Source organism: Stegostoma tigrinum, chromosome 6 (assembly GCF_030684315.1).
Source record: "Stegostoma tigrinum isolate sSteTig4 chromosome 6, sSteTig4.hap1, whole genome shotgun sequence".
NCBI lineage: Eukaryota > Metazoa > Chordata > Chondrichthyes > Orectolobiformes > Stegostomatidae > Stegostoma > Stegostoma tigrinum.
The window spans coordinates 75975102-75987247 of NC_081359.1; the positions used below are offsets into that span (position 1 = coordinate 75975102).

The 12146-nt window shown below is 40.7% G+C and overlaps 1 protein-coding gene across 3 annotated transcripts in view; it reads right to left on the bottom strand.

The window, feature by feature from the left end:
* Nucleotides 1–12146, bottom strand: part of LOC125453650 (mitochondrial intermediate peptidase-like) — a 131890-nt gene that overhangs the window by 93191 nt on the left and 26553 nt on the right. For all 3 annotated transcript variants that reach the window (XM_059646675.1, XM_048533489.2, XM_048533490.1), the window contains 3 exons: nucleotides 8496–8678; nucleotides 5780–5936; nucleotides 5653–5701 (listed from right to left, as the gene is read on the bottom strand). In XM_059646675.1, coding sequence (XP_059502658.1) covers nucleotides 5653–5701; nucleotides 5780–5936; nucleotides 8496–8678 — 389 coding nt within the window. The remainder of the gene's footprint in view (nucleotides 1–5652; nucleotides 5702–5779; nucleotides 5937–8495; nucleotides 8679–12146) is intronic.

The following is a 12146-nucleotide window of genomic DNA, read 5'->3' on the forward strand; positions in this document are numbered from 1 at the left end:
CAAAACAATGAAGAAACATAAAAATCAAGATTAACAGAACAATTATTTGCACTCATTTGGTATACTCAACATCTTAAAGCATCCTATTGCACCTTACCAGTGCATTTTCAATAAATATTGGCACTAAGTAAGCAAAAAGGTTGACCAAATAAATAGGATTTAAAAGATTCGAGAGAGAAAGGCATGTAAAGGCACGGGAACCAAATGATGAAGCAACTAAAGTTGCAAGATATTAATAAAACTAAGGACATAAGATGTACATGCATAAGTATTTGTAACAATCTTCTGTGCTCAGGCGATTCCATTTCTGCATCATTTGATTCGCTTATGACAAAAAAAAATTGAAGGCACTACATAGTGCAAAGACTACAGGATCTGACAATAGTGCTAAAGACTTGTACTTCAGAATTTGCCACGCTGTTTCAGTACAACTACAACACTGGCATTTACTCAATAATATGGAAATTGTCCAATTTTGTCTTGTACATGAAAAGCAGAACAAATTCAAACCAATCAAATTACTGTCACATCAGTCTACTGTCGATCATCAGTAGAGTGATGGAAGTTGTCATCAACAGCATCTGCTCAATGATGTCCAGCGTGGCCTCCACCAGGGCCATTCCATCTGGCCTGACGACATCCTCAGTTCCAACACAGAGCAAAGTGCTGAATTCCAGAGTTGAGTGGAGAATGATTGTCAAATATGACATGAATTTCAAAGGCAGAGTGCAGCATCAGAAACCCTAGCATGAGGTGAAAACTCTGTTGGTTAGGGTGAAACACAGCACAAAGGAAAGTTCTGCTGCTGTTCAGTCAACTCAACTCCAGGATGTCTCTGTAGGAGTTCCACAGGGAACGTACTAGGTCTGACCATCTTCAGCTGTTTCTTCGATGACCTTCCATCCATAAGGTTAGAAATGAGAATGTACAGTGATGAATGCATAAATGTGCAACACCATTTGTGACTCCTCAGATACTGAAGCAGTCCATGTCCATGTTCAAATGCAGCAAGAGTAGGATGATATCCAGAGTGAGGCTGTTAAGTAACATTCATGCCAAACAAATAACGAAGACGAGACAATCTCCAAGAAAGACTAACCATCACCGCTGACCTTCAATAGGATTACCACTGCTGAAACCCCCATTACCAACATTTGGGGATTACCAATGACTAGAAACTGAGCTCCACCAGCCATTTATATACTGTGGCTACTACAAGTCAGAGCTAGGAATCCTGCAGCGTGTAACTCAACTCCTGTCTCTAAAAGTCTATCCAATATCAATCATGCACAAATCAACCACATTTATGCCTACTGTGTTTCCTGTTCGCGAATCAGTTTTGTATCAAAGCTGCCTAGACCTCTACAAGATATAGTCTACTTGGAGCTTATATTTTTATTAAGAACCTGGTCTCTTTTTTAAAAAGTTGACAATTTAAATCTTTCTCACCCCACAGGGTTGGGGAGCTGGGAGATGTAAAAGAGACCAGGAGGGGACAAGTCCTGAAAGGATTTAAAAAATAAGGATGGGCATTTTCAAACCAAACTGTTACCAGATCAGAAACCACTGCAGGTTACAAGCACAAAAGTGTTAATTGAGCTTGGTATGTGTCATTATGCAGAAAACTAGTTTGGCAAATGTACAATGCATTAGTGAGACTGCACCTGGAGTACTGCGTACAATTTTGGTCCCCTTATTTGAGGACGGATCCAGTTGTATTGTAGACAGTTCAGAGGAGTTTCATCAGATTAATTCCAAAGATGAGAAGTTTGTCTTGTAAGGACACAGTGAGCAGATTAGGCCTACACTCTTTACAGATTAGAAGAACGAGAGAAGATTGAATTGAGATATATAACAAGCTAATAGGATTGCCAAAGTAGATGTAAAAATATACGTTTACTCATGTGGGGGAAGGGGCTCTAGAACAAGAGGTCATAGTTTTAGTTTTAAATCTGCTACTCCTTACCCTAAGATGAGGAGACATTTTCTCAAAGGGTTGTGACTCTTTGGAATTCACTGCCCCACAGTGCGGTCGATGCTTAGGACTTTGAGTAAATTTAAGGAGAAGGTAGACAAATTTTTAATTAGTAATGGGTTGAAGGGTTCTGGGAAGGAGGCAAGAAAGTGGAGACGAGGCCAAGATGTGATAAGCCGTACCAATCGTATCGACAGCGGAGTTGCCTACTCCTGCTTCTAGTTGTCATGCTATGTTCTTTCTGACAGCAGTTACTAAATTCAAATTTAGATACTGGAGGCAAGCCGAGAGAGTACTGTAATAGCTGTGATTCAGTGTCATAAAAATAGGTAGTGAGAGCAATGTAGAGAGTGACTAGAGTAAGGAGTTTGGGATTAAGCTTTGATCTACTTAATGTTCAACCGGAAGAAATTACTTTTCAACCAATACTGGACACTGAAAAAGGAGCACGACAAATCAGATACAGTGGAGGCATCATGTGAGATGATCATATTTCAGAGTTGGATAATATCAGTGCACATTTAGAAGTCAAGGTCAGCAGGTACTTTAAAATATACAGGAGTACACAGAATAATCCTTAGCTGGCCCCAGGAGTTACAGTAACGCAAGTTTAAACATTTAGCAACCACTACTAAAAATGGCAAAATGAGAAGGTAACTTGGCAATTTATTAGTGATACAGTAACTTTAGCAAAGCAATATTAAACAATGAAGTAAACTAATTGATGTCTCAGATTTAAGCCCAATAACCTTTGCTTTCAGTCCCATTCACATAAAAAAGACACACAAACAGACATACAAACATGCAAACACAGTTATGAGACAAATGAAAGAAAATAAGAAAAATGGGCCGGGCTTAAGAGGAGTTCATAACATGTTGTTCCGCAGACATAGATGGTTTTTTTAGTTGATTTTCTGAAGATGTTGGTCAGGGCCATCTTTTCAGTTCACTCAGGAGGAGGTCAGTAATACTTAATACTTAGTCTCTATTATCTGAATTTCCAATTGCTGATAATGGGAGGTTAGGCTGACAGCGTTCAAATCTTCACAGATAATAGATTCTCCAGCATCTGCAGTTTCCAAGATAACAAAGTGTGGAGCTGGATGAACACAGCAGACTGAGCAGCGTCTGAGGAGCACAAAAGCTGACGTTTCGGGTCTAGGCCCTTCATCAGAACCTTTTTTTTAAAATAAAAAGTCATGCTGTAGCATCAACAGCCAAAGTCCTCCTCACAGAAACTCAGTTCAAAACTCTGACCTTTTCCTGTCAAACTAACTGTTTCCCCACAAGGTTCTAGTTGCCATTCAGCATTTGCCATCTGCTTGAGCAGAACGCCTCTCCTAGACTTGCTAGAAACAATACCCAGCTACTGACCTTGTTAATGGCCAAACAGCTGCTTTCTGGTTACACGTACTGCTCTACCCCCAACCCCGATTTTGAACAGTCTTTCGAACCTTTTGATAACAACCAACCTGCAACTGGCTTCCAGGCCAGGCCTCACAAACAAACAAACAAACAAACAAACAACAGCTTGATAATAAAATGTGAGGCTGGATGAACACAGCAGGCCAAGCAGCATCTCAGGAGCACAAAAGCTGACGTTTCGGGCCTAGACCCTTCATCAGAGAGGGGGATGGGGGGAGGGAACTGGAATAAATAGGGAGAGAGGGGGAGGCGGACCGAAGATGGAGAAAAGAAGATAGGTGGACAGAGTGTGGGTGGGGAGGTAGGGAGGGGATAGGTCAGTCCAGGGAAGCAGGACATGGTCGAGCAGTTTCAAGGCCGAAGAGATTACAAGAGAGTTGCAATGGGAGAGAGATTCCCTGAGGTTGGTCCGGAGGGAGGAGGGTAACTTCTTCAGGTTAGGCATCCCTGGAAGAGGCTTCGCAGTGAGGTTAAAATAGTATCAGAGATAATGGGAACTGCAGATGCTGGAGATTCCAAAATAATAAAATGTGAGGCTGGATGAACACAGCAGGCCAAGCAGCATCTCAGGAACACAAAAGCTGACGTTTCGGGCCTAGACCCTTCATCAGAGAGGGGGATGGGGGGAGGGAACTGGAATAAATAGGGAGAGAGGGGGAGGCGGACCGAAGATGGAGAGTAAAGAAGATAGGTGGAGAGAGTGTAGGTGGGGAGGTAGGGAGGGGATAGGTCAGTCCAGGGAAGCAGGACATGGTCGAGCAGTTTCAAGGCCGAAGAGATTACAAGAGAATTGCAATGGGAGAGAGATTTTTATCCCCTCCCTACCTCCACACCTACACTCTCTCCACCTATCTTCTTTACTCTCCATCTTCGGTCCGCCTCCCCCTCTCTCCCTATTTATTCCAGTTCCCTCCCCCCATCCCCCTCTCTGATGAAGGGTCTAGGCCCGAAACGTCAGCTTTTGTGCTCCTGAGATGCTGCTTGGCCTGCTGTGTTCATCCAGCCTCACATTTTATTATCTTGGAATCTCCAGCATCTGCAGTTCCCATTATCTCTGAAACAACAGCTTGATGTGTTTTTTTTGAAAAATCAAAGCTGCTGCTCACAGTCCAAAGGCCACCTTCAGCTCAGAGTTCTCAAATTCACAGCTCCAAATCAAATTAATAAAAGAATAAAAGAAACGTATTGAAAAATCAGCAAGTGTTCTAACACAGCAAATTTGCTACAAGAAATATGCTTTTGAGAAATGAAGGACAAATTGGAGTTGTTGCTTGGTTTGCGAGCTGACTGGTTTTCATTCAATTGTTTTGTCTCCCTTCTAGGTGACATTGTCAGTGCAGTGTAGCCTCCTTTGAAGCGCTGTTGCTCTGTCCCGTTCTGAATTTTATATATTCCACCTTGTCATGGTGGGCAGGTTTGTTTCTGTTTTTTGTATCATAGCGGTACGTAGATGGGGTCTATTTCAACATGTTTGTTAATTGCATTGGTGGCTGAAAACCAAGCCTGCAGGAATTCTCATGCTTCTCTTTGTTTTACAGTACTTGGATAAGCAACTTTGTCCCAGTCAAATTGATATCGTTCTATGTCAGAGCGTATTGAAACGAGGGAGAGATGGTTGTGCCGTTTTGCTGCAAGTTGGTGTTCATGTATCCTGGTGATGAGTTTCCTGCCCGTCTGTCTTACATAGTGTTTCTCGCAGTTGCACAAATGTGACATATAAAGTACCATGCACCAGGATACATGAACACCAACTTGCAGCAAAACAGCACAACCATCTCTCCCTCGTTTCAATACGCTCCGACATAGAAGGATATCAATTTGACTGGGACAAAGTTGCTTGTCCTAGTACTGTAAAACAAAGAGAAGCATGAGAATTCCTGCAGGCTTGGTTTTCAGCCACCAATGCAATTAACAAACATGTTGAAATAGACCCCATCTACGCACCACTATGATACAAAAAACAGAAACAAGCCTGTCCACCATGACAAGGTGGAATATATAAATTCACAGTGGCACTGAACAACAGCACTTCAATGGAGGCTACACAGCACTGACAATGTCACTGAGAAGGGAGACAAACTGTTTGCACGAAAACCAGTTTACTCTGTGAACCAACCAACAACTCCAACTGCAACCTGAGCGACAGATCTTTGTTAAATCATTTAAGGAGAAACCGTAACACTTACATGATGCTTAACACTCAATAAACAATTAAAACGTGAAATCCATATGTCAAAGAGGCCGAAGCCTACCTTTTAGATAGTTTTTCCGACAATCTTGAGAGGAAATACATCACGGTTTCTGAAAGAGCAATAAAATTCCATCTAATAATAAGCTTGAAGTTAGAAATAAGAACATCACAACCATAATATGCATTACCTGGGTCCTTGGCCATTGTGCCTTTTAACGCTCTGTGTGCAAAGCTCTCATAACCAACTAAGAGCGCCAATTGGTTCCTACAAGCCAATAGCTGGTCCAAACACTGTAGCATTTCAGGGTTGGGGTACAAGAAGATCTTGTAAGCAGCTTCTCGCACCTGGAGATCATACACAGGAACACATCAGACATTTGAGCGGGGGGGGGGGGGGAAGAGAGGTTAGAGAATGTATTCACTCAGAGACAAAAGTAGTTTTTTTAATAATACAAGGATTCCCCAAACTACCTCTATTTTCCTTCGTCATCCACTGGTCTCGTGAATGAAAGCGGCAAAGGATTAAATATTACAGGCAAAAAAAATCAATGTAGTTAGTGGATGTCAAATCTAGATGACAACATAGTTGTAAAGCTTGCCTTTGCTCCATTAAAGAAAGAAAAAAATCAGTAATTACTTTGCATGGGTGAATCTAAAGCCCTTGGTGACAGTCCGGCCATTGTCAGTTTTTAAGAGTCCTTCCAAAATCAATGCCAGGAGACTGCATGATAATATCGCAGGCTGAGGCTACCACCACAAAGATTACACTTCTGTATTTCTGCAGGTCGTCATCTGAAAACATATGCCATTACCTTTTCAAATCCTTTTATATGTAAGTGGCTTTCAAACCTTCTCAACAGCAGGTCACTTGGATCATCTGCAAAGTTTTTAGCCTGTCTACCTGTCCTATCTTACACACATTCACTCATTGCCATCAAAAATTTCAATAGGATTAATATTGAATTCTAAGTGTATCAAGAATGACACTGCTTTTGATGAAATACTAATGAGATGATGCTGATTTCAAATTACTTAGCCTCAATCTCATGTTGGGCTCCATGTTTAGCTGATTCCTCCTCTGTTTTCAGTTCCACAAATGTTGATAACCATTTAATCATGTAGTTATGCTGTAACAGTAAAAAAAATTGTTGCTTATAAAGCCACAATCACCGTTGTGTGCACTTTCAACTTGCACTGCACACACGTGATCTGATCTGGATTGTGGGAAGTGATGAGTAGAGAGATGTGGACTCTACATCAGTGCTGTCTATTTTGGACTATCCTCAGGCTAACTTTATGGAGCAACAATTCAAGAAACACTGCAGAATGTTGTTATATAATTTTAAATACAGGCAGATATCCTGCAGCATAATGCAGCGAGACCTGGACAGTATCTTGGTTTGGGTTGACAAGTGAGAAGTAACATTCATACAACATAAATGCAGGGCAATGACAATCTCCAACAAAACAGAATCCAAGAGAATCATCTCTTGACATTCAATAGCATTTCCATCACATAATACCTTACTTTCAACATCCTGTGGGTCATCACTGACCATAAACTGAACTGGACTAGTCACATAAATACTAGAGCCACAGGAGCAGGTCAAAGGCTTGACACTGTATAGGACAAAACAGCCCACTTGATTGGCACCACATCCACAAACATCCATTCCTTCCACCACTGGCACTCAGCAGCTGCAGAGTGTGCTATGAACAAGATGCAGCACAGAAATTCACCAAAGATCCTTAAACAGAGCCTACCAATCCTAAAACCATTTCCATCTGGAAGGACAACAGTGATTAGCAATTCAAGCACAATGTTCGCATTCATTTCAAGAGGGCTAGAAAACAAGAGCAGAAATGTACTACTCAGGCTGGATAAGATCCTGATTTGACTACATTTGGAATATTGAGAGGAGTTGTGGACTTCGTATCGAAGAAAGGATGTGCTAGCTTTGGATGGGACGCATAGGAGATTTACCAGCATAATCCTGGGATCGGAATCATGTCCTGTAGTAAGGGAGCCAAGTTTTCAGCTTGTTTAATGACCTCAGGATGAGATATTAATGCTAGAACACTGGGTTAATGCTGGAATTTTCTGAAAAGAAACCAATCACAGTTGTTGCAAAAAACAAGGATCTTTAGCATAGAGACAGGGGTGACACTTTAATGAGATCTGTGTGCTGTGAAGTTGCTGTGCGGGTAAAAGAATCAAATCTTTGTTTCTGACACTTCATGGGGTTAAAGGCTGATGAATCAGCAGGTTCCGATTGTCTCCATTCCAGATAGCTAAATGAAATTATCCAGATCTAAAACTAATTAATAAGTAAATATAATTGTATGCTGCCCATTTTCCTGCACCTGGCTATGTGGGTTCAAAGCTATGTGCAAACAACTCTCTCAACCTGGAACCTTTCTGCGATTCAGTTCAATTCACAATTTAGCAGTATTATCTCTTGAGCAGGAGGTGGGCATCATGACAGCCTGGCCCTGGTTGAATTTTTCTGCTGCTCATCATGGAGCTCTTTCAATATCCAAGAATTCAATAACCTGGGAATTTAAAGGGCCACAGGCAACTTACCTGTTTTGTTTAAAAATATCAAATATGTCCTATTTTGTTCCAACAAAGTCAACAAACAGTTAAACCATGACTATAATCCAGCAGTAATCAAGGATGTGGTTTTCCTTGCCCTCCATGTAATGCTTTTATACCTACAAATTAAAATATCTTGCACCATAAATGCTAAAACTTAATAAGACTATGTTTGTGTAAGCGCTTCAAAATTGGATCACACCGAATGTGTGGAATTAATATTCTACTATGTGAAGGTGATCTATACACTGCACATGTACAAAAAGGGAAGAATTCACTCCAAACAATGCCCAAAACATTAAACTTACTAAGTCATCGGGAGCATCTGCATGAAGACTGTTAACATGAATGTATTCCTTTTGTATGCTGAAGTAGTGCTGAATGTGTTCTGGAATAGCACGTCGGTCAATCTTGTTGGGTAATTGAGTGCCCAGCAGAAAACTATTATTCAAGTCCAGCATCTGAACGTTAAGGTTCACCACCTTTTTACGCTGTAAAGATAAGACACAATATGTGCATAGATACATGTAGAAGAACAAAAAGTGGAGGACAGACAGAGTAGTGGAACTTCAAGCCATAGTTTACACATTATAACTATTTGACAGGTGCACGTTGCATGAAATCACTGATGCATGCTCCGCAATATTTCAGTCATTACAATGAATGACTATGACTTCACCAGCTTGGAAAGCTAATTAACGTTTACATCACACAACTGCCTGGAAATGATCACCTCCAATGATGGCCTTTTGGTATTCTAGGACATTCCTATCACTGAATGCTTTACTTTTAACATCCTGGGTGTTAGCATGGCTTGGAAATTGAACAGGACCATCCATCCAAACACCACGGCTAGAAGACCATGTCAGAGATTAGCAAGTTTGATGAGAAAGACTCGTATCTCGACTCTCCAAAGCCAGTCCAAGGCATGAGTCAAATGTGTGATGGAATACTCTGTACCCACTTAGATGAATGTAGTACCAACACAAGTATTCAACACGATCTGCATGCCCCATCTCAGATCGTCAACATTCTCTCCCTTCACCATCAACACAATTACAGCAGTGCTTCTGATCTAGACAGAGTACACTGCAACAATCCAGCAAGGCCATTGGACATAGCTTCCATACCTACAATCTCTAGCATCTAAATGCCAAGGGCAACAGATATGCAAGGTCATCATCTGCAAGCTCAACTCTAACTTACAAATACATTGTCGTTCTTTCAGTGTCACTGGGTCATACGTGGATGCCCCTTCACAGCAGTTCAAAACAACAGCTAAACACCACTTTTTCCAGGATAAGGAACAGGCAACAAATACTGGCCTAGCCAGTATTGGCCACATCCCACTACTGAATTTGAAAAATCCGATGTATGTTTTGGCATGTACTCCATGTTTCTAACTTAAGTTCAACAACAGTCAATCTTTTAGAATTAGCTTTAAATAGTTAGAGGAATATGCTGTTACCGCAAGTTTGTTGTACTGGAAACTGCTTAAAGTTTAATTACTCTGGAAACAAACCTAGTAGAATGACTTCTTTACTGGAACGATTACTCTAAAGGTGGTGGCAGGTGCAGCTTTCCCAAAAAGGGACCAACATCAGATGCAGCATGTGCAACTGCAAGATAAAAACTGGATAAATACTTGAAACAAATAAAAAAACTTGGGATTTTTGGTTAACCTTTTCAATTAAAAATTGCTAAATTGTGAAAGTTAACGGGACATGGAAACAGAATAGAAATTATTCTAGTAAATAACTCCATGGCTCATCAGTCTGAAAAGGAATTAGAACTTCTTCAACTGGAAAGCCTTTATCAAACAACTCTGGGAATAAACACCCAATGACAAGAATAATGAAACGTCTGTAACAGGGTTTTGAGGCTGAAGATAGAACGTTTCAAGACAGTTATGGAACTAATTGCTGGGAACAACATAGAGTGATAAGGAAAGATGATGTACAAACAATAGCAAGTAATTTTGAAAGCTCCATGATCTCCCAGCAAATGAATATATTTACTCAGTGATTCACAGAAAGAGCTTCACATTGTATTAGCTACCTCAGAGGACAATAAGGTCTATCAAGTTAAACCCTGAGAGAAAGGTATAAAAGTACAACAATTGGAAAGACTTCAGTGCAATTCGGCAATGGAGGGGAACTGTTGAAAATGGAACAATGACAACCTTGTTCTCACACACGCGACTAGCTTATGAAGAGGCAAAGATGTGAGGCACTGTGTCAACAGGAAGAGGAAGAAGAGTCGATTGGGCCTGCCAGACATTCTACCCAACCTGAAACAGCACTCATGACTTCATATGATCACATATTTTGCCAAAGTCATGACTGGCAACATAATTTTTTTTGTTCTTTTTCCCTCTCTATGAGACAGTCACGACAGGGCTGGCGGTGGTCATTTGGTCAATTAAGTATAATATTCATACATTTCAATAAAGGGGAAAAAGAAGACTTCATTAGCTAAAGCTACCTGAAGTGGTTAGTGTGTAGGATAATGCAGAAAAAAAAGAAGAGGTCAGTTTGATAAGAAGGGAGAAACAGGTTTAACATAAAACTTAGAAGGGGAAAAAAAAGGTAAATAAAGGGCAAAGAGACAGTATGAGAATAGCTTGGCAGCCAACAATGAAATGCAAGGTTATGCTGTACTTCCACAGGTATTTTATTAGTAAAAGACTATCAGAGAAGAAGTAGAGACAACAGCGTTAATATGAAGATCAACTGATGTAGGCAGAAGGGATGGCTTACCTGGTAAGTGAATTGCTAGAGTCAGCAAGAAGCTTGTCAGAATAATGGACAAGATAAACTGATACACAGCAGAAAGGCTGATGGTATTTAAAATGGCTACATCATTTGGGCCAAATGAGATGTACTTTTGGATTGCTCAGAGAGGTAACCAGCATAAATTAGGAAAGGGCTCGTCACAATTTTCAAAGTCTCTTCACGTTCAGGGATCATGATATAGGAATGGGGGTGAATTGTAAATGTTACAACCATGTTCAAGATAGGAGAAAAGAATAAACTTGGAAGTTACACACTAGCCAACTCAATGTAAGCAACAGAAAGGTTTTTTAAGAAACAATAATTACAGAGATGGATATGGACTAATACAATGACTGCCAGCATGGAATTAACAGCAAATTGTGCCCACCTAACTGGTTCAACCAACAGATCATAACAATTGTAGCAGTCTACGACCTACAACAACATCCCAACTCAGCTGAAGAACTGTTCTCTTAGACTAACTAGACCGCTGGCAATGCTGAACCACTAATGATACAACACTAATGTCTACCAACCAAAGATCAAAATTACCCAAGTTCGTCCTGTCCACGAAAAAGCAGGACAAATCTGATCCAGAAATTAACTGTGCATCAGGTTATTCTTAATCATTAGCAAAGTGATGGAAGTATCACTGAAAATGCTGTCGGCTGGCACTTAGTTATCAACAACCTGCTTCATAACATGTAGTCTGGTTTCCAGATTTCCTGAAGCCTTGGTACAAACAAGGCAGGAATAAAAAGACACAGGTGAGGCAAGAGTGTGTCTTCCCTTGACATCAAAAGAACCCCTGTAAAATTAAAGGCACTGGGAATCAGTGAGGTAGAGGGATCAAGTTTCCACCAGCTGAATTCATGACTAGCAAGAAGGGCAAAGATTTTGGTTGCTGCAAGTGCATCAAGAGTTCCTCGGGACAATGAGTCAGTCCAAGACTCTTTAGCTGTTGTGTCAATTACATGCTTTCTGAAATGAGGTCTTCTCAGATAATTGCATATTAATCATCCAGCTCCCTCGTCAACTCCTCAGGTACCAAAATTAATCTGGAGCAACATGCAGCAAATCTCAATAATATGCATTGGCAACATAGGAACTTAGGAAATAGGAGCAGGAATAGACAGCTAGCTCTCAAGACTACCCTGCATTCAACTACATCATGGTTGCTTCTCT